A 19,916-nucleotide genomic window follows, 5' to 3' on the forward strand; every position below is an offset into this window, starting at 1 on the left:
ATTAAACCTCAGGTGAGTAAACAACAGAAATGGTGAGTAACTGTGCATAGATGACAGAATGGCAGTAAATCACCGTGATGAAAGAACACACAGAATTAACAGAAACCACACTAAGTACACAAAATTACATAAAGAATGTACAAATAAATTAGAAGACATATGAAAGAACATAACATTTCGAATTGTAGTGTTAGCTTAAATTAATGTGGTTTATTGGAAATCTTCATAGTGAAATCAAAATTAACCTGAAAACTTCAGTGTTCCACCACCTTTGCAGACTGACTGCTGACAAATGCAGGTTATCTGTTCATCACTTGTGCCACCTCACTAACTGGAGGTGGCCATTGTAGAGTTGCCTGGTTGCACGAGTTTTCGAGTTACTTTTGATTTTAATGGTACAGACTGCCATATTTAATTCTTTCACTGTGAAACCTAGTTGCTTGTATTGCCACTGGTTTCAAGACTACCCTGTCATTTTTGCCTTAATCTTCCTCTGCTTGTGGCATTAATTTAATGCTAATGTTGCATTTAGAAATTTCAGCAATAAATCTGGATTTTATTTTAAAACTTTCTAATCTTTTAGTTCTTTCTAGTATACCTCCCCATTATAGTTTGAATTATTGTTTTTTCACATTGTCGTTTGTGTGCTTTGTTTGATTCTAGTAAATTCTTTTTGCAATGTTGTGTGTGATTTTCCACCATATCCTTTGTTTTTTTGGGAATGGAGTTAGGCAGGAGGGGGCAGTCTTTTTTTTTCCTAAATTCACTATAGCAAGTTCACTATTTCTCTGGTCCCAGCAACGGTGGTGATACCAGAGCATGCATCAACCATAACAGGCAATCTTTTGGCATGTTGTTTAACCACCCAAAGAGTCTGTGCAAATAGGCAGGAATATGGAAAACTTAACATATTCACAATGGAGAATCTTATTCAACAAGTAAAATATTTTGGCTATTTGGGCACAGTTTTCGGTGAAGATGGCAAATTAAATGTGGAAATAGAAAAGAGAATAAGCACAACTGGTATGGTAGGAAGCCAATTGAATCAGTTCATATAGAATAAAAGAGAAATTAGTAAAAACACTAAACTAGCAGTTATGCAAGACTGTTTTCACCAGTTTTTAGTTATGGATGTGAGAGTTAGGTTAGAAATAAGGATCAGAGACTAGACCACAGATATTGAGAGTCCTGAGAAAAATTAGGGGAATGAACTGATGGCATCGAAGGCAGAATCATTTTAAAAATGAATACATTGAAAAGAAAGGAACCTGACATTGTTATCATTCAAGGATGTGTGAGTAGAACTAATCTCGTGGTATGGTCGATTAAACAGAATGGAGAGGTTAGCAAAGCAGATTTTTTTTTTTATGTTAAGGTAGTAAGAAAATCATGATCTAAGTGGATTGATAAAGTTAGAAGAGTCCAGAGTGAAATTTTATATATACATTGGGATGCTGAGAAGAATAGACTATGGAGAAAAATTGTTGACAGGGGATTAGTTCATCATCATCATTAATCTCCTATCAAAAATTTTCCTCCAGATCAATCTATTACTTGTGAGCACTCCAATATTGTCATATCTAACATTTTGTGCTTCTAAGACACTTCTTACTGAATCAATCTACCTTAACCTTGGTCTTCTTCTGGACTCTTTCTTACCATCTTGCCATCAAACAGCTGTTTTGCCAACCTTTCTTCACCCATTCTATTTAAGTGGCCATACCACCTTAGATTAGCTCTGCTGACACATTCTTGAATGATGATAATGTCATGTTCCTTTCTAATATCTTCATTTTTAATATGACTCTGCCATTGGTTAACTCCCCTAATTTTTCTCAGAACCCTCATTTGTGGTCTATGGTCTTTGCTGAAGCTTTATTTCTAAAACTCTCAGATCCATAACTGGGTTAATCACTGTCTTGTATATTGTTAGTTTGGTGTTTTAGCTAATTTTTCTCTTATTCCATATAAATTTATTCAGTTTGGCTACCCACCTTATCAGCTTTGCTTATTCTCTTGTCTATTTCCAGATTTAACCTGCCATCTTCACTAAAACTGTGATTCCTAAATAACTGAAATATTTACTTGCTCTATAGGATTTCCATTTAGAATGCAACTGAAGGTTTATGAAGGAGCATAGAAATGCTCCTTCCTATTTTTATAGTTTTGGTCTTTTTATTGCTGATTTTCATGCCAAATTTGTTATAGCTGTTATTCAATTTAGTTAGAGAATCCTGGAGACTTGCACTAGATGTGTTTAGAAGGACATCATCTACATAAAGCAAAGAACTAAGTGTGACAACTCCAATTTTAATATCAGATGATTCTAATGCCACTTTCTTTCATATTGTGATCCATAAATGAGGGTGGAGATGCATTGTCTTTACCCCTGATGTAAAATCTAATCACATCTTCTTGTATTTCTTTCAATTCAAAGAAAGCTGACTGACAACTTAATATAGACTATGCATTGCTCTTTATAATGTTCCATTCACCTGATATAATTAAAGTGCTTCTCTGGGCACCTTGTCATATGCTTTTTCCAGATCTACAAAACTAAACTACAGCTCCATAACGTGTTCTCATGATTTCTTAACTACTGTATTTGTCTTAAAGTGAAAATCTAATCTTGACAACCTCTGTTTGGTCTGAACCCATCCTTGTTCTTCAAGTTTCTCTTCCACAATCTTTCTCAACCTTTTTTCAAGTTTGCTTGCATAAATCTTACCTGGAACACTTAATAGAGAAATTCCTCTTAATTCTCACATTCAGCTCTAGTCCCTTATAGGGGTCGCTATGAGTCCTCTATTCTAATTATTAGGAATTATTTGACCAGACCCTCTGAATTATGCAGTGTACTCACTGCAAAACTTTATATCTCCATACTTAAGTGTTTCTGGTCGAATATCATCTACTCCAGCTGCTTTTCCACATTTCGAGTTTTTGACAGTTTTTTTTCTGCTGTCAAAAAGTACTGATATGACAGCAGAAAAAAAACTGCTGTCAAAAAGTACTGATATGTACATATCAATACTTATTGATATGTACTTATCAATTACAAGTATTTGTAAGTAGTGATATGTATTGATATGTACTCCTTCTTTGCCTTCTAGTACAGTTGAAAACTTTTAAATACTCTTGACATAGTCAGTGAGGCTTTTCTTATTTTTTGTCTTCTCTCTATTTGAGAAGACAAAACTTGTGCACTTCTTTATTTTTAAACATGGTGTTAGTAATGACTAGTCCATGTCCTCAGCAGAAGTCCAGTAAATACTTACCATTATTATTAACTTTGCCCTTTTCTCCAAATTTTCACAAATTGTTCCTATATGCTTGGCGGATTCATTTCCCACGCTGTTCAGATCTCCAACAAGGACCACTTTTTTTTTCCATTTTCTTTGTCAGCTGCCTGTTCTAATGACTCAAAAAATTCCTCCACTTCTTCCTTGGGACCTTCTGTGGGACCACAAATAAGTCTCATTGTCCATGTCCCTAATTTGAAATTTGCCCACAGTTCTACTTGAAACTGCCTTCCAATCAAGAAGTTTATCTTCATGTTTGGTAATGAATGGTATTGCTACTCCTTCCTTCCTTCCTTCCCTTGATCATTATTGCATGAAAATAACATCCTATACTTATTATTTAGTAAGATGCTATTAGCAGATCCAGTACTGTCAAACTCCTCTCCATCACATATTGTTTTAGATAGTCATGTTTAGTAGCTGCATAAATTCCATTTCCATTCTGTCATAAACTCTTATTATTTCCTATCTGCATCTCCCTAATAGCATGGTAATTCTCCCTGTTTTTGTCTTTGTCCAAGTAATGTCAATTGTGTCCACATGATATTTTTCCAATTCTTCTGCAAGTTCGATTTCCTTTCCATTTATATTCCTTATATTGAGGTTGTCTAGGGAGATAGAGGCCATGCATCAACAGTTTATCACAATGGTTGCAGGCCAAGTAATTATTATTGATGATATTAACTATGGAGATTGGTGGGGAGTTATGACAGAATGGAAATGGAATTTATGCAGCCACTCTTTGTCCAGAGTGAACATGTAACCTTATCCTGGGAGGTTATTAAACGTAATGAATTTTCTCTTAATAAGGGTTACGTGTGAAACTACAGAGCCAGTGATTATGATATAATTAGGAGGCAGCTCAGAACAATATTGTTTAGCAGGCTGGGTATAACTAGCTCTAATCCAAAGTGTTTTATTAATGTGTTACACTGTTTCACTACTTGGATGTAGGATATATGTGACTTCTGCATTACTTCAGCCTTGGTATCTCTTCTGGGCCTGTCTCCCACTGATGAGATCTCAGTAAGAATCAAAACCAGTCTGGGGCAGTGACCTGTCCTGTCCCATAATGCATAGCATTATGTACACCCAAAAGGATGTATGGTGTTGGATTAAAATACTAAGGCAATGTGAAGTCATTAGCCTTTATATATAAGTAACCTACTTGTGAAGAAACTTCACACGCAAAGTTTGTTTGCTTACCCCTGGATAGAAGATTAAACAAAGATATAATTTCTTGCATTTTTAATCTAAAACAGCTTCTTTTGAACAGTGTATGTTGCGTTGCATTCTGGGATATGGATAAAGTTGATCATCATTTTCATTGAAATGAGCAGCCCAAATTACAAATTTAATATTTTAATATTCCTTCTTCTGTCTTTAGCAAAAAGTGGGATATGTTTATACCTTGCTACAACCTGATATAAAATTATGTATATTTCTGTATATTATTTCTGGGAAAACTCCCATGTTACTCCTCTTAATAAACTTATAATTACGACTATTTTGCCTGCTTCAGCTTAGGAGTGCCCCTGTTTAAATGTCATTGGCTATTTACTCATGGATTCTTAGGGCATTGTAGGTGTAAATGTACCAAAAAGTAAATTTCGACTATTCGTGGTCGTCATCTGAGATGACGACCACAAATAATCGAAACGGACCGCACCCCGTGAACCACCTTCCCCCTCCCTATTTAAAAAAATCAACACTTTCACCTTTTCCCCACCCTATATAATATAATATATATGTTTATATATGTTACAGGAAAAAAAAAAACCCGGGTTTTTCTAACTTAATTCTACCAAGTTGCCTACCCCCCACACACTCAGTAGTTTTTTGACATCGCAGAAAGAGGAAAAGCCGCAACACCCAGAAAATGGTATGTGTAAATTTCTATTCCTTATGCTACATGTACATTTACATGTACAATGCCCTAAGAATCCATGAGTAAATAGCCAATGACATTTAAACAGGGGCACTCCTAAACTGAAGCAGGCAAAATAGCCGTAATTATAATAATGTATATTTCTTTTTTTATTTTTTGACATATGCAAAAAAAAAAAGTAAAATCACACTTAGGCTCATTAAGTATATTGCTATGCAATTTGAGTAACTTACCATTTTAGCAGCATGTAAAAATATCAATAAAATTATTATCTGTTCTCCCTTTATTTGAAAAATCCAAATTATTTCAATAGAGTTTTGAATATTTGACTTCAAGAATTTTATTTTTGCCTCATATGATTGTTTTTTCTCCTGAAAAAAATGTCAAACCCTGTTTTTTGATGGGATTTTTTAGGTATTAAATCACTACATAGTAAGTCATTTTACTGCCCATATAACTAGAAAGAATAATGAAATGTTTGAAACAATTGAAGTTTTTTATATACTACATGATATCTATTCTTCATCATACATGTGTATTTAAAAGAAAATTTTCTTGAAACGTGTATATGAGCACTGTGGTTGGCACTGATTTCTTTCTTTTTCTGTGTATACATGCATCTTGCAATACGAGCTCATAGCTTTGTCTATTTCAGCAGACTTGCATACTGCAATTAAGGTTTTATGTTAGCTTCCATATTCTATTGTTGTTTTAAAGTTTCAACAACTCAAAACAATTCAAATTTTTGCTCTAAAGTGACTTCATTCTTTTGATTAATACACTCACTGTATCACTTTTAATTTTATCCATAGTCATTGTTGAAATATATTTTTATAAACATACGTATTATATAAGGCAGTAGACAAGTAGTCAATATGTGCTTGTTTGATGGTGGCTTAAACTGCAATATTAACTATGCTCACAGTATGTGTGTACATACATTCACTCTGTTGCCCTCAGTTACCATGGTAGCTGAGGCTACTTACAAAGTTGCTTGTGTCATCTGGAATTATAAGCCAACTCTCATCAAAAACATCTTAAACCCATGTTAAATTGCAGTATTAACTGTTAATTCCAAAACCATGTTATTAGAAACCATGTACAATGAGGAATTCCTGTTGTGTAGACTGTGAACTGCATGGAGTTCCCTCACTATAAGTTGTACCCAAATTGCTTCACAAGTACAGAAGGGAATTAGTCTCCTGCATGCAATTGAAGCAAAGTGTCATAAATTATTCTTCATTTTATCATTTATCCTCAGTTTAGTTTAAAATTATTCACACTGCAGTGCATGTTTATGCCCTCAAAAAATGTCCAGAAAGAGGAAAAGTAAATATGAGGATTCAAAATTTCTTCAAGAAGCAGAAAGCAATAACATTAAAAAATAAACATGAAATTTTGAGTTTTCATAAATCTAGAATGAAAGTGATGAAACTTGCCTCCAAATTTTGGTTATCTCATTTGATAAATTCCATCTTAAAGAAGTTATGGGGTGAAAAAAAACTTTTCGTATATGGCCTGCAAAATGCTGTGCCAATTCAGTCAGCTTCTATTAGAAAAAGGGAAGACTTAATTCATGAAGTTGAAAAATTGTTCATTTCTTGGATCAGTCATTGGGCTGACTGTTACCCAATATATAATTTCAATGAAGGTATTATCTTGGATACATTGAGGAACCAGCAGGATGAGACATCACAGGTAGAGACTCAGAGCTGTGTTGTCACCCGTAAGCTATAGCTTAAGAGACTCATTTATTGAATAAATTTTAGATTATCTATTCTGAGGCAGAGGCACATATAATGTGAAGCCCAAAGCTGTAGTTGTCCAGCTTATGTGTAAATCTGGCCCTGGAGACAATTTAAATGTAAGCAAAGACTACAGGGTGTTTCAAATGGAGTAATGTTTTTTGAATTCTTTGAATGACAATAGAAGGTAATTAGCAATAGACGAACAATTTTTATTACCATGGAAATGTAGTGTAACACTTGAAGTTTCAACACAGTAAAGTTCGATATGACAATACTTCTGCAGATGTCCCATCTGTAATCAATTTCCTGCCATGTGCAGGAAAGCATATCTGGCATAACTTCAGCAATGGCAGCAGTAATTCTGGAATGCAGCTCAACCAGATTGGCTGGTGGTGCTACAGGCACCCCTATACCAATCCATCTTCCTGGAAAACAGGTGTCTAGGTATGACCTTACACCTGTCATATAATGAGAAGGTGCTCCATCTTGCTAGAAATGTAAGCGTTCATTGTGGTCATCATCATCTATTATGGTAGTAGATGTCCAGATATTATGGTAGTAATATTATGGTAGTAGATGTCCAGATATACACATGTTGTACGATGGTGTGTGTGTGTGTGGATTTTCGCTTCCTCAAATTCTTCAGTGCTTGCTTGTCCACTTACATGAAAACTGCACTTGTCACTGAAAACGATCGTGTCTAAAAAAAGTCCTCATTTTGAGGACTTTTAAGATCATTCTACTGATCATTTCTGTACAGAAATCCTGGTGTGTCTTCTTATAGTCTCTTTTTTTTTTCAAATGCAAATGAAAGTAAATTTGTAGGGCCTTAAATGTGAACACTGTTGTAAAGCATACACACAAATTTCCCAAACTTCTTCCATGTCAGCAGTAGCAGCCTTCTCGTTGACCTTGGATGGCGCAAAGAACAGCCTGTTTCCACAAAATTCTTGTGCGATGTGTAGATCGTATGCATACTAGGAGGTTCCTTGCTGTACTGCATGCAGAAATTCCTCTGAATTTGTCTTTCAGACTTTATTTTCTCAAACCAAAACACATGACGTGCTTGCTCTGCACCATTGAAAGTTGCCATTTTCAAATAGTGTGCATCACACCATCTAGTGTTGTCATCTGGTAATAAAGTTACATGACCAAAAATTGATGTGTTTCACTCCATTATGACGCTCACTCAGCTTTTGTACTTCCAAGTTATTTTCTGTTCTCTTGCAAAGTCGTATACACCCTTTTGAAACATTCTATAGTTTGAGTGCTTTAAGATAAGGGCAGGCTGGAGTAACAACAATAACAAGGCAAAGCTTCCAGCGTTGACAATAAGACTATGAAAGATTTCCCAGAAAAATTAACAAAGATTATCAAAAGCAAGGATACTTGTTCCTGGCAAATTTTTAATGTAGACAAAACAGGACTTTTTTTTTTTCTTCTGGAAATGGATGCTGTCATGAACTTGATTTGCAAAAGAAAAAAAAATCGATGCTTGCCTCACAACATCAAAGGATCCAGTGATGGTGTTGTTGGGTGCAATGCAGTAGGCAGTTGTGAATTGATTTCCTTATTGATTTATCATGCTGAGAATTCAATTGGAAAAGCAAACTGTTTCCTTTTCTAAGAATATATATATCACAATATATTAGGAGAAAGTAAACTTCATTATGTCACTGCCGGAGGAGAACTATGGTTTTATGTCGCTGCTGGAGGAGAAATGCTATCACAGAAGCAGTATTTGTTGAGAAAAGGATCAGTAGTGTTGAATGAGTGATATTTTATGAGTACATCAATTATTTGTATTAAATCATTGGAACTAGCAGAGCAGATGGCATTCCCCTCTTCATCAAAAAGACTGGCTTCAAATGATTTCATACTGAGCAATGAGAAACATTACCTAATCTGAGACCACCTATCTGTTTTGAAGCAGTTTAAAAATAATAGCATTTTTAGTCTCAAATCCCAAGTTACTGGACCGACTTGCCTGTGTATGATTATCATTAGAAATAGTTTGTGGCCAAAGAAGGGGACAATGTTGTTGAGGTAGTTGGGCTATAAGAAACATGAATTTAGGGATAAAACACCGAAGAAGTCAGAGTGATTGATGGAATTGGAATAATAGGACAGCAGATGATGATAAGATGGATTAGGGAATTTGAGCTAGAAAAGATTTTTAAAAAAAAAAAAAAAAACAGATTCTAGGTTTGGCCTGTGCTGAATTGGATGTTAGAGCACACAAATGTTACAATTTCTTCTACCACTAGATACTTTGTCATATAGTTAAGGTGATTTATGTAGTTCAGTAGCTGCTAGCAGAAGTTTAATTGAAATAGGACTACAAATGGTAGCCATATTCCAGTTCAAGAAAAAAACATTCCTCCTTATCAATTTCAAAGATTATCTGAAAAAACTTCCTTTTCTGGATATTCTATTAGAAGTTAATGAAGAAAGTAAACTCTCCTTCTCAGTATATAGGAAGCCGACAAACATTGGAAGATTTCTAAATGCAACCTCACACTACCATCCTTCACAAAAAATAAACTTTCGAGACAGAGCATACAATATCTCCAGCACACAAGAAAGATGTAATGAAGAACTAAAATACTTAACACAAATCCTCCAACAGAATGGATATGAAACAAAAACCATCAAGAGAATCCTTAAAATGCCTCCAACTAACAACACAATAAAACAGGATTACAAAAACGCAATCTTTCTTCCTTATATCAAAAATGTTACAGATAAGCTAGCCAAATTAATGAACAAACACAACATAAAAGTAGCCTTCCTTCCTATGGAAAAAATCTCAAGATTCCTACATCCACCTCATCATCCTCTTAAAAAACCAGGAGTCTACAAAATCCATTGTTCTTGAGGGATTTGCTATGTAGGACAGACAGGAAGATCTGGAGAAATACGCATGGCTGAACACCAAAAAGACGTGCAATACAAAAGAGAACAATAAACGAGTCTTGCTTTCCATACCACTTCCACTGGACACGATGTACTCTGGCAAAAAACGACTGTGTCATACATAGAAAACAACAGTTATATAAGAAAATTTAAAGAAGCTGCTAATATGCTAAAAAAACCCAACCCAATGCAATAAAAATCAAAGTTTAATTCTCCATCAAGTGCGGTCAGCTCTAATAAAAAAATCTGCCTCAATCTGAGCTCAGACTGTATGAACGAGAACAAGAACGTGTGACATCGTCTGATGTTGTTCAACGTCAATAATGTTTTATATCTGCATTCTGTGATTTGAGTTTATGAATAGCCAGACGATTATGATTTGTATTTATTAATTCTCTTGTTTAAACTTTAAGTTATACTATTTACCCCCTGAAGATGTAAATCCTACGATTTACGAAACTTGTCGGGAACTATTATTTCAGTATTTTGTATAACTGAATAATAAAAAATGTGGTGTAATCACCGAAATATATCTTTTGAACCAATTAGCCATAGAAGTCTACGAGAGTGCCGATCAATCTGAAAGGCAAAATCTATAGGACAGTAGTGAGGCCAGCTATGACGTATGCTATAGAGACTGTGGCCCTGAGAAAAAATAACATCAGCAGGATGGAAGTAGCAGAGATGAGAATGCTTAGGTGGATGTGCGGTATGACCAGAAAGGATCGTCTGAGAAATGGCTATGTGAGGGGAACAGTGAAAGTTACGAACTTAGGAGCGAAGATACAGGAGGCAAGGTTGAGATGGTTTGGTCATGTGATGAGGAGGGAGGACGAATATGTGGGAAGAAGGGTCATGCAGGTGGATGTGCAAGGAAGGAGGAAGCGTGGGTGGCCAAAGAAGAGATGGTGGGAGCTGGTAGAAGAGGGACTTGAGGATGAAGAACTTGGATATGGTGATAGCCCAAGACAGGAGGATGTGGAGGAGACACATCAACAGTGACCCCACTTAAGCGGGAGAAGCTGCAGAAGAAGAAGCCACAGAAGTCTACGCCTGCAACATTCCTTCTATTATATCTCAATATCATTATCTTTTTTTTTTTTTTTTTTTTTTTTTTTTGCTGCCTTCAGTATTTTTGTTTTACTGGGATTTTTTATCCACAGTTACTGTGCTTATATGAAGAGCATGTGCTTCAGCAGTGTAAGGTGCAGCATATCTTCAACATGCAGACTCCCTCAGACACAGCCACCAATATAAATGATAGTGAGATTATGTGATAGCTGGTAGAATTATGTCAGGAAGCAACCTAGTATGTTAACATCAGGTTCATCTTGTTAACTGCTTAGCAACTGGCCTTCATAAACATCTTACTGTTATACTCTGGAGGAGGTACTAGGATTCCATATGTCTAATATGCCATTGTAATATGAATGTTGACAGACATCCAACCTCATGTAAGATGGGGACAAATGAAAACATGTTGGAGTTTTCGGGAAACAAGGGGTGATTGAAGTTGAGTTGAATTGACATTCAGCAGGATTTGACTATATACATTTCATTATGTCAGTATTAGTGGACTTGAAGTTGTTATTCCACTGTTAGGATAACTCTTAGGATCACTGTTAGGATAAGCTACATGTTGAGTGGTATGTAATTTTATTGACTACATTATCTTTGTGCATTTTTTTTAGCACTTGGTTTTGTAAATAACTAGTATTTGTATAAAGGAACCATGATGTTTATCCTTTAGTTCCTTAAGGACAAACATCATATTTCCTGTTAAATGGGACTAAAAATGTTATCTATATTTTCAGGCAGTTTTGCATGGAATTAAATGGTTTGGCTGTGAAGTTGCAGGTAAAGGTAAATTTTTTTTAATTATTTTGAATGTATAAGCTTCATTTTGATAATGCAAGTGAACTTAATGTGTGTTCTTATTCTCATAATTATCCCAAAGATTTTTTTCATTAAGTTTGTTCCTTAGTATTATTTTGATCTACAGATAAACAGAAGAATGAAAAAAAAATTGTTATATAGAATGCAAGGTAACAGATGGGAGGGAGGCTAAGGAAGATCCAATATTGTTGAATCTATTTATAATTTATTTTTCTTTCTGATTTTGTTCATATTCGTTATCAGTTTCTTTCAGTGTCATTTCATTTTTAATTTTTATAGCTTCTGCATGCAATGCATAATCGGTTTTCTAACCCTTAACAACTCTTTACATTTCTTATTTCTTTTTATTTATGCTCTTATTCTTCCATTCTCTAACTATATTGCTTGCTTTCTATGTGAATCCTTCCAATAAAGGGTTGCAAACCTATTACATATCATACTCTGAGTATAAAGTTAGATATTCAGGAAACCCTACTCTAGAGATGAAACACATAAATATTCCAAGCTACTCAGCAAACTGCCTCCCTCTGAATCCACATGGATCATATGAAGGAAAGTAACATTAAACCTGATATTAAAATTACAAATGTTACTTAGATTGTTACTTTATGCAATCAATCAAATAATGATGTGAAAGAAAAAAGAAAATGGTGAATTTCTTGGTGAAATTTATTTGTTTATATGGTCCCACTGAAAGTTTTTTTGAGAAATGGAAAAATTTTTAGTTATTAATTTTTTATTTTAATGTTTAAATCTCATTTGAGGATCAAATGAGATGTCTAATTAACATGGTTACCAAGAGCAGGGACAAATTGTCTGGTGCTACTCCATCATGAGGACTGATTGTATAAAGAGGTGGCAAAATGATGTGGATGGAAAAAGCTTTGAAACAGAGGAAAGAGTATTATAAAGAGAATCAAAAGTGATAAGTAGCATTAAGATTGAATCTAGATATTCTAAAGTATTTTTTTTTTATGTTGAACTCATACATGAGAGGTTTGTAGATCTACCTCTTGATTCAAGATTGCTAAATGAAACAGGAAGTGATAGATCAGTGCGAAAATGTTGTTCAAGAAGAATGCAATGAGGAGTACATAATCAATACTTTTGTAGAAAAAAAATGCATCAAAAACCTGAAATGTGGAAAGATAGCCATAGATAATGTAAAACTTTTTATACCTCAGATACAGCACTATGAAAGATTTACAATGGCTGTGCTGCATAATATTAGAAGGTCTAGATCACAGAGTTGAGTTCCAGATAATTGAAGTAGGACTCTCATTGTATCTATCTGTAAAAAAAGAAAAGAAAGCTGAGTGTGAGAATTACAGAGGAATTTCCTTAATGACTGCTCTAAGTAAGATTTATGCAGGCATACTGGAAAAAATAAGATGGGGAAGGGTTTTGGAAACTTGGACAAGAACAACTAGTTGTTCTTGTCCAAGTTTCCGAAACCCTAGTTGTTTTCTAGATTTATAAAATGCATATGACAATGTGCCATGAGAAAAGTTGTTCAGAATTCTACAATTAATGCAATTATATGGTGTAACTACCATGTAATTGCACACTGTTCTGAATGAGAATCGAGCAAGTTTCTCACATCTTCATTATCCAGTTCATTAAATCCAGGTTCTTTTCCAGTTGTGCTGATTTCTACAGTAATGTTAGATCTTCGATTTTGCACATGATAAACTAATATAGGCTTGAGTTTAAAGTGGCCTTTTGCATTGCCTCCTAATAAAAGCGTAAGATGATCTTTAGATACTTTGTATCCTGGTTGAGATGCTTCGGTTTTAGCTAGGAAACTTTTAGTTGGCAGACTTATTGTATCCCAAGTAATCGCAAGATTGTACAAATAGTGCCATTTTCATATCTCTTAATGACTTCCAACTTTCCCCCTAATGTAATTACATTTCTTCTCTTTTTATTACTGCCCCTTTCTTTATCAGTCTCTCTTTTCCATATCAGGGGTTGTATATAGATATCTATAAAGCCTTATAGGTATCGAAGTTAAAGCAAAATGAAGGAAAAGTGATTGAGGAAGAGAACAGAGTTTGCATGTGTGTGTGCTTGCAATGCTTTGAATCAACTACTGAGTCTCACCTGCCACCACCCGCTGACGGCTACATTGACAGGTGCCATCACTCTGCAGATTGGTGACAAAAAAATTGCATTAACTGATTAATCACTCACTTAATGCAGGAAATAGTATCATTTCACTCAGTCATACTAACTGATTATCGCACATATCGAATTCGCATTAAGCGAGGTTATCCTGTATTCATAATGAAAATCATTGTGAAGCTTATCTTCAGTGCAAAGAATGGACTTGTCTCTCCTTATGCAATTGTTGAATATTTGGCTTAATTGTTGATAAACACATTTGCAGCTCTTTATCGACAATCAATAAATGATTTCTTGCTTTACTCTTAAGATTTATCAAAGAGTGTTTTTCCCGCAAACAATGTACAGCAGAAGAGGAAAATGTGCTGAATGTTCCTGGCAAGTAAGTCAGCTTGTCCTCTGAAAGAATACAAAGAAAAATATAAGAAAGTGAAACAGTGTGTAAAACTACCTGAACCAATTGCAAGAAGACTGATAAGAATATCCCAAATAAATATCAGGAGAGAGTGGTGTCCAATCTTTTTTTTTTTTTTTTCACATTTGCCACCTGTAATCAAATATCAGATTTCTTTGTTGAAAGAGAGGTGTAAATTTTATATGGGTTAATATCAAAGTTTAATTGTAATAATTTTTTATATTTGTGTGCATAATACAAACTACATAGATTTTGACTTACAATGGTTTACAATTTCTTTACCAAGAAAATCGTACAGGTACTTAACAACTTTTGTGATTCATGTGATAAATTAGCATGCATCATAGTACTCCTTCCATATTTTCATTCAAAATATAGGAATGATGTTTAGATTTCAACTAAGAAAACATTGATTCACAAAACCATGTTGATACAAAATGTGTGAATAACTTTGTAATTACATTTTTCCATATCTCAAATTCATTAGTTGTTGAAAATACTCCACATGTCAGTAGATGTTCAACTTCAAGAATTTTGTACGTATATGGCATTTACATGGTTCAAAATATTATAATTGAATATGTTTATTATGATTATTTATTAACACTGGACCTCTATGTAGTCTAAAGACTCTTCATGGAAAACACTGTTACACACAAAGCCATTAAACCATGCATTCATCCCAATGTCAGGCAAAGCATTCCACTGACCAACCACTCTCCATGCAATGAACTCACTCCTTATGCCCATGCTCACATCCTCCCTATACAGCTTCTAAGTATGTCCCCTTGTTCTACCCCTTCCTCCATTCTACAAAAAATTTCTTCCACATTAATTTGGTAACAACCATTTATCAACTTAAACGTTTCACTTATATTGCCTCTCCACAAGGTTTTGCAAACTTCATTCCCTCTATCTGTCCTCATATCCCAAAGACTAGTTACAACCTTAGTCAGTCTTCTCTAGACCCTTATCTCATCACCATGATAACCAAGAGAAGAAATCTGTGCACCATACCAGGCCTGATACAATGGAACCAGAACCTCTTTATTTCTACAGGTTACGGTCCTCTGTATCATTGTCCTAATCTGATGTGATGCCTTCACAGCTTGTGCAATGTGACCTTCGAACATCAGATTCGTTCACCATCACTCCAAGGTCCTCTCCATGTGGGGCACCTGTTCGTGGTGGAGGAGACCTCCTAGCGATGATACTGGCTCTTTTCATTCTTCCTCTTTTTCTTTTCTTTTCTTCCCGTATTCTTTGCTCTACTTCTCCTGAGTCTGCCTTGCCGCCGTGCAGTGAGACCCGTGGACATCCGGAAAGGGGGATCCTGGTAGTCTTGCACTACTTTGACCACTGCTTCGGCAAGATGGGTGGTCCTGGATGGCCCAGCCAGGATCATCCGGCTAGTGGGCAAGGGTTAACGGTGTTGCAGTAAGTCTCTCATCCCATGGTCCGGGGTCGGGATCCTAGACCTGCTACAGTGCCGGTATAGCTCAGGAGTGGAACACCAGGGATACCCTGGCATTCCAGTCCTGAGTGCAGTCTTTGCTTGTCGGGTAGTGGGCATCCATGTGGCACCGAATTAAAAATCCTTAAATATGAATTCTTCATCCTCAAATGTTTCAGGGACCCTAACAAAGTCCCAACCAAGTACTGATAATATAGACACAGCATATGGAAACAGAAGTAAGAAACAAAAGATATCAGATACTAATATAAATGTATCAACTTTTTTAATCATTCATGCAACAGGTGAAAAACCAATTTGGAAAATGTCACCCTTCTTTATCCAAAAAGGTTTAGAAGGACTGGTAGGACCTCCCAAAACTGTCAAGAAATTGCGTTCTGGTGATATCCTCGTGGAAACAATGTGCAAACAACATTCTGAGAAACTACTGAGAGCAACGACAATGGATGGAATACAAATTGCAGTAACACCTCATAGAACGCTCAATTTCAGTAGAGGAGTGTTATCAGAATGGGATCTCCTTGATGTTCCTGATGAGGAGATATGTTCAGAGCTTAAAGATCAACGAGTGACGGGTGTGAGGTGCATCCTGATACGCAGGGATGGTCGTGTGGTCTCAACCAAGAACATCATCCTTACTTTTGATACACCTAGGCCTCCGACATCTGTAAAAGCAGGGTATCTCAGCTGTCATGTTAGAATGTACGTCCCTAACTTGCTGAGATGCTTTAAATGTCAAAGATATGAACTTGCCCAAACTGCCTGTCTAAGCCCGATTTGGTAGTAAAGAACATGAAAATAAATCTTGCTGTGAAAAAAAGCTAAATGTGTCAACTGTCAGGGAGATCATCCAGCATACTCTTGTGCATGTCAGAAATGGAAAGATGAAAAACAAAAATTAAAACAGAACAAAACATAACATATCAGGATGCAAAAAGAAAGCTAGCCACCATTACACCTGTTCTACGATCCTCTTATGCTCAACACGTAACAATTAAAAAAGTGCCAACAGCAACTCAAACATGTATGTCCATTCCACCATTTGATAATTTCACCATACCTGAACTTGTATGGTACTGAACGATCGCAGGTGCTTCTCTGTTGAGCGCATTAATCACAAGACCTATGACCATACTCCAGAGACAACTTCAAAAATGGTCCCATTCAATGAAAACTCATCTGTCAAAAAAATTATGGTGGAGACTTCACTCAAAGATAAACCACCACACTCGCACAGAAAAAATAGATACCTCGATACCCACTGAAAGCAAACTAGGCATACCAACTGACTCTAACACAGTGAATAAATATAAATCTGACAAAGGTAGGCCCTCAACCTCTCGAAAACCAGTCAATAAAATCAAAACAATAGGAAAATTTTTACAATGGAACTGTCGTGGGATCTGCCAGAATACTGACGATATCAAGATATTGTTGCCGAAACCTTTAGACAAACCTTTCTGTCTACAGGAAACTTACTTAAGACCCAGTGAGGACCATACCTTTAGGAATTTCACTATTGTGCATAAGGATAGAAAACTAGAGATGGTCCTGCTCATGGAGGAGTAACTATCCTAGTAGGCAGTCATACTCCTTTCCATCAGGTCCAACTTAATACTTCTGGAAGCGGTAGCGATTCACTTCTCTGTGGGATTCCTTATTACAGTATGTTCAATTTATTTACCACCAAATGCTGAGTTAAATGAAATTGATCTTGATAACCTTATCTCGCAACTGCCTGAACCGATACTTTTGATTGGTGACTTTAACGGTCACAATACTCTATGGGGTAGTGCCAATACTAATAGACGAGGTCGAATCATTGAAAAAATTCTTGATAATAATAACCTTTCCCTTCTAAATAAACTCAATACTTTCTTCCATATGCCTACCCACTCATACTCTGCAATTGATCTTACAATCTGTTCCCCTTCCATTCTTCCACTGCTCATGTGGGACGTTGAAGAGAACATACATGGAAATGATCATTTTCCTGTTCTTTGTACAATGTCTTCACAGGAACCATGTTCACCCACATGGATACCTATATGGAAAATGGACCAGGCTGACTGGAACACTTTCTCTCATCTTGCAAAATTTAATGCTGATGCCATCAGTCAAACACCTATCAATGAAGCTGTAAAATATATAACAGAATGCATTGTCCAGGCAGCAACAACATGATCGTGATTTCCAGTCCATCCAAAGCCTTGGTGGAACCCAGAATGTCAGGCAGCCAAAAAAAGATCAACAGGGCATGGAGCATATTTTGTAGATACCCCACCACATCATATTTAATAACTTTCAAGCGTGCTTGAGCCAAAGCACATTTTGTAAGACGTCATAGTCAAAAACAATCATGGATCCAATTTACTACACAATTAATCAAACGACCAGTCCAAAAATTGTATGGGATAAAATCTGGAAAATGAAAGGCAGATATAGTACACATTGTTTGTCCACCTTAGACTATAATGGAAGTGTTCTTGCTGATCCCAAAGCTATTGCAGATACTTTGGGAAAAACTTTTATTAAAATCTCAGCAACAGTTTCATATTCCCCAGAATTTTTAATACTGAAAGACAACAAGAGAAACAAAGGCTTAATTTTTCATTCTTCAGCCATTTGTCAAGGAGGAACTAAAAAGAGCTCTCCTACAATCTCACCCTAGTGTAGTAGGACCTGAGGAGATCCATTATGAAATGATAAAACATCTTCCATCATCTTCTATGGATCTTCTTCTCTTATTATACAATAGAATACTTGCAGCGGAAGAGTTTCCAAACTCTTGACATAAGTCAATTGTCATTGCTATCCCAAAACCAGGAAAAGATCCAACACAAGCAAATAATTATCGACCCATTGCTCTGATCAGCTGTCTTTGTAAGATACTAGAGAAAATGGTTAATGCCAGACTTCTCTGGTAGTTAGAAAGTAACAGTCTTCTTTCCAATACACAATGTGGTTTCCATAGACATCGATCAGCTTTAGACCATTTAGTTCGGTTAGAAACTTGTATAAGAGATGCATTTCTGAAGCAAGAACATCTTGTCTCATTTTTTTTTTACATGGAAAAAGCTTATGACACAACCTGGAGATATGGCATATTAAAAGACCTCTATAACCTAGGTCTCAAAGGACACCTCCCTATATTTATTAAAAACTTTCTGTCCAGGCGAACTTTCCAAGGTCGGAGTGGGAAGTATGCTATCTCGACCATATCTTCAAGAACAAGGTGTTCCCCAAGGCTCTGTCTTAAGTGTAACCCTTTTTGCTATTAAAATCAACTCAATCATTGAACTGCTTCCTCCCACTGTAGACAATGCTCTATATGTTGATGACTTCACAATTTACTGTCACTCACGTAACATGAGGATAATTGAAAGACAATTTCAGCAAGCAATTGATCATGTCTCTCTGTGGGCTCTTAATAATGGGTTTAGGTTTTCAACAGAAAAAAGTGTCTGTGTACACTTCTGTCGAAAACACACTCATCACTCAGATCCTGAACTAAGAATGGGACCTACTGTTATTCCAGTAACTACATAAACCAAGTTCTTTGGACTCGTCTTTGATTGAAAAACTCTCATTTCTAGCACACATTCGTCAACTAAGAGAAAAGTGCAAAAGAACTTTGAACCTCCTTTCCACTCTATCCTCTACTGGGTGGGGTGCTGATCAAGCTTCATTGCTCCATCTTTATCGTGCACTTATACGTTCAAAGTTGAATTATGGGTCCCAAGTCTATGGTTCGGCAAGACAGAGTAACTTATGAATGGTTGGATTCCATCCATCATCAGGGTATACGGATAGCTAATGGTACCTTTTGCACCTCATCTACTCCAAGTCTCTATGTAGAAGCAAATGAACCGGCTCCATCACTTCGACGGAAACAGTTGTCTCTTAATTACGCCCTAAAAATAAAATCTCTTCCGGATCGCACTACATGGAATAGTATCTTCTCTCTGCATTGGGAAGCTCAATATCACACACATCAAACTGTTATATATCCTTTTGGTATGCTAATTAAAGAAACTGTGCAAGCTGTTAGTATATAAATGTTGACAACATTAGCTACGCTAAACAAAACAGTATTCCTCCATAGCAGATTTCCACACCATCCTGCAACCTCTCACTTTGTCAGCTACAGAAA

At 36.0% G+C, this 19,916-nt stretch overlaps 1 protein-coding gene across 2 annotated transcripts in view; it reads left to right on the plus strand.

Moving 5' to 3' along the window:
• Mob4 (MOB kinase activator 4) overlaps positions 1–19,916 on the plus strand; it is a 132,461-nt gene that overhangs the window by 54,464 nt on the left and 58,081 nt on the right. Inside the window, exon 4 of one of the 2 annotated variants that reach the window (XM_090394130.1) lies at positions 11,669–11,711. In XM_090394130.1, coding sequence (XP_090250256.1) covers positions 11,669–11,711 — 43 coding nt within the window. Of the gene's footprint in view, positions 1–11,668; positions 11,718–19,916 lie in introns of both variants that reach the window. The other variant, XM_090394129.1, reaches the window with a different exon arrangement.

The sequence above is a fragment of the Typopeltis vanoorti genome, chromosome 6 (assembly GCF_054136105.1).
Source record: "Typopeltis vanoorti isolate ZY-2024b chromosome 6, IOZ_Tvanoo_1.0, whole genome shotgun sequence".
Taxonomy (NCBI): Eukaryota; Metazoa; Arthropoda; class Arachnida; order Uropygi; family Thelyphonidae; genus Typopeltis; species Typopeltis vanoorti.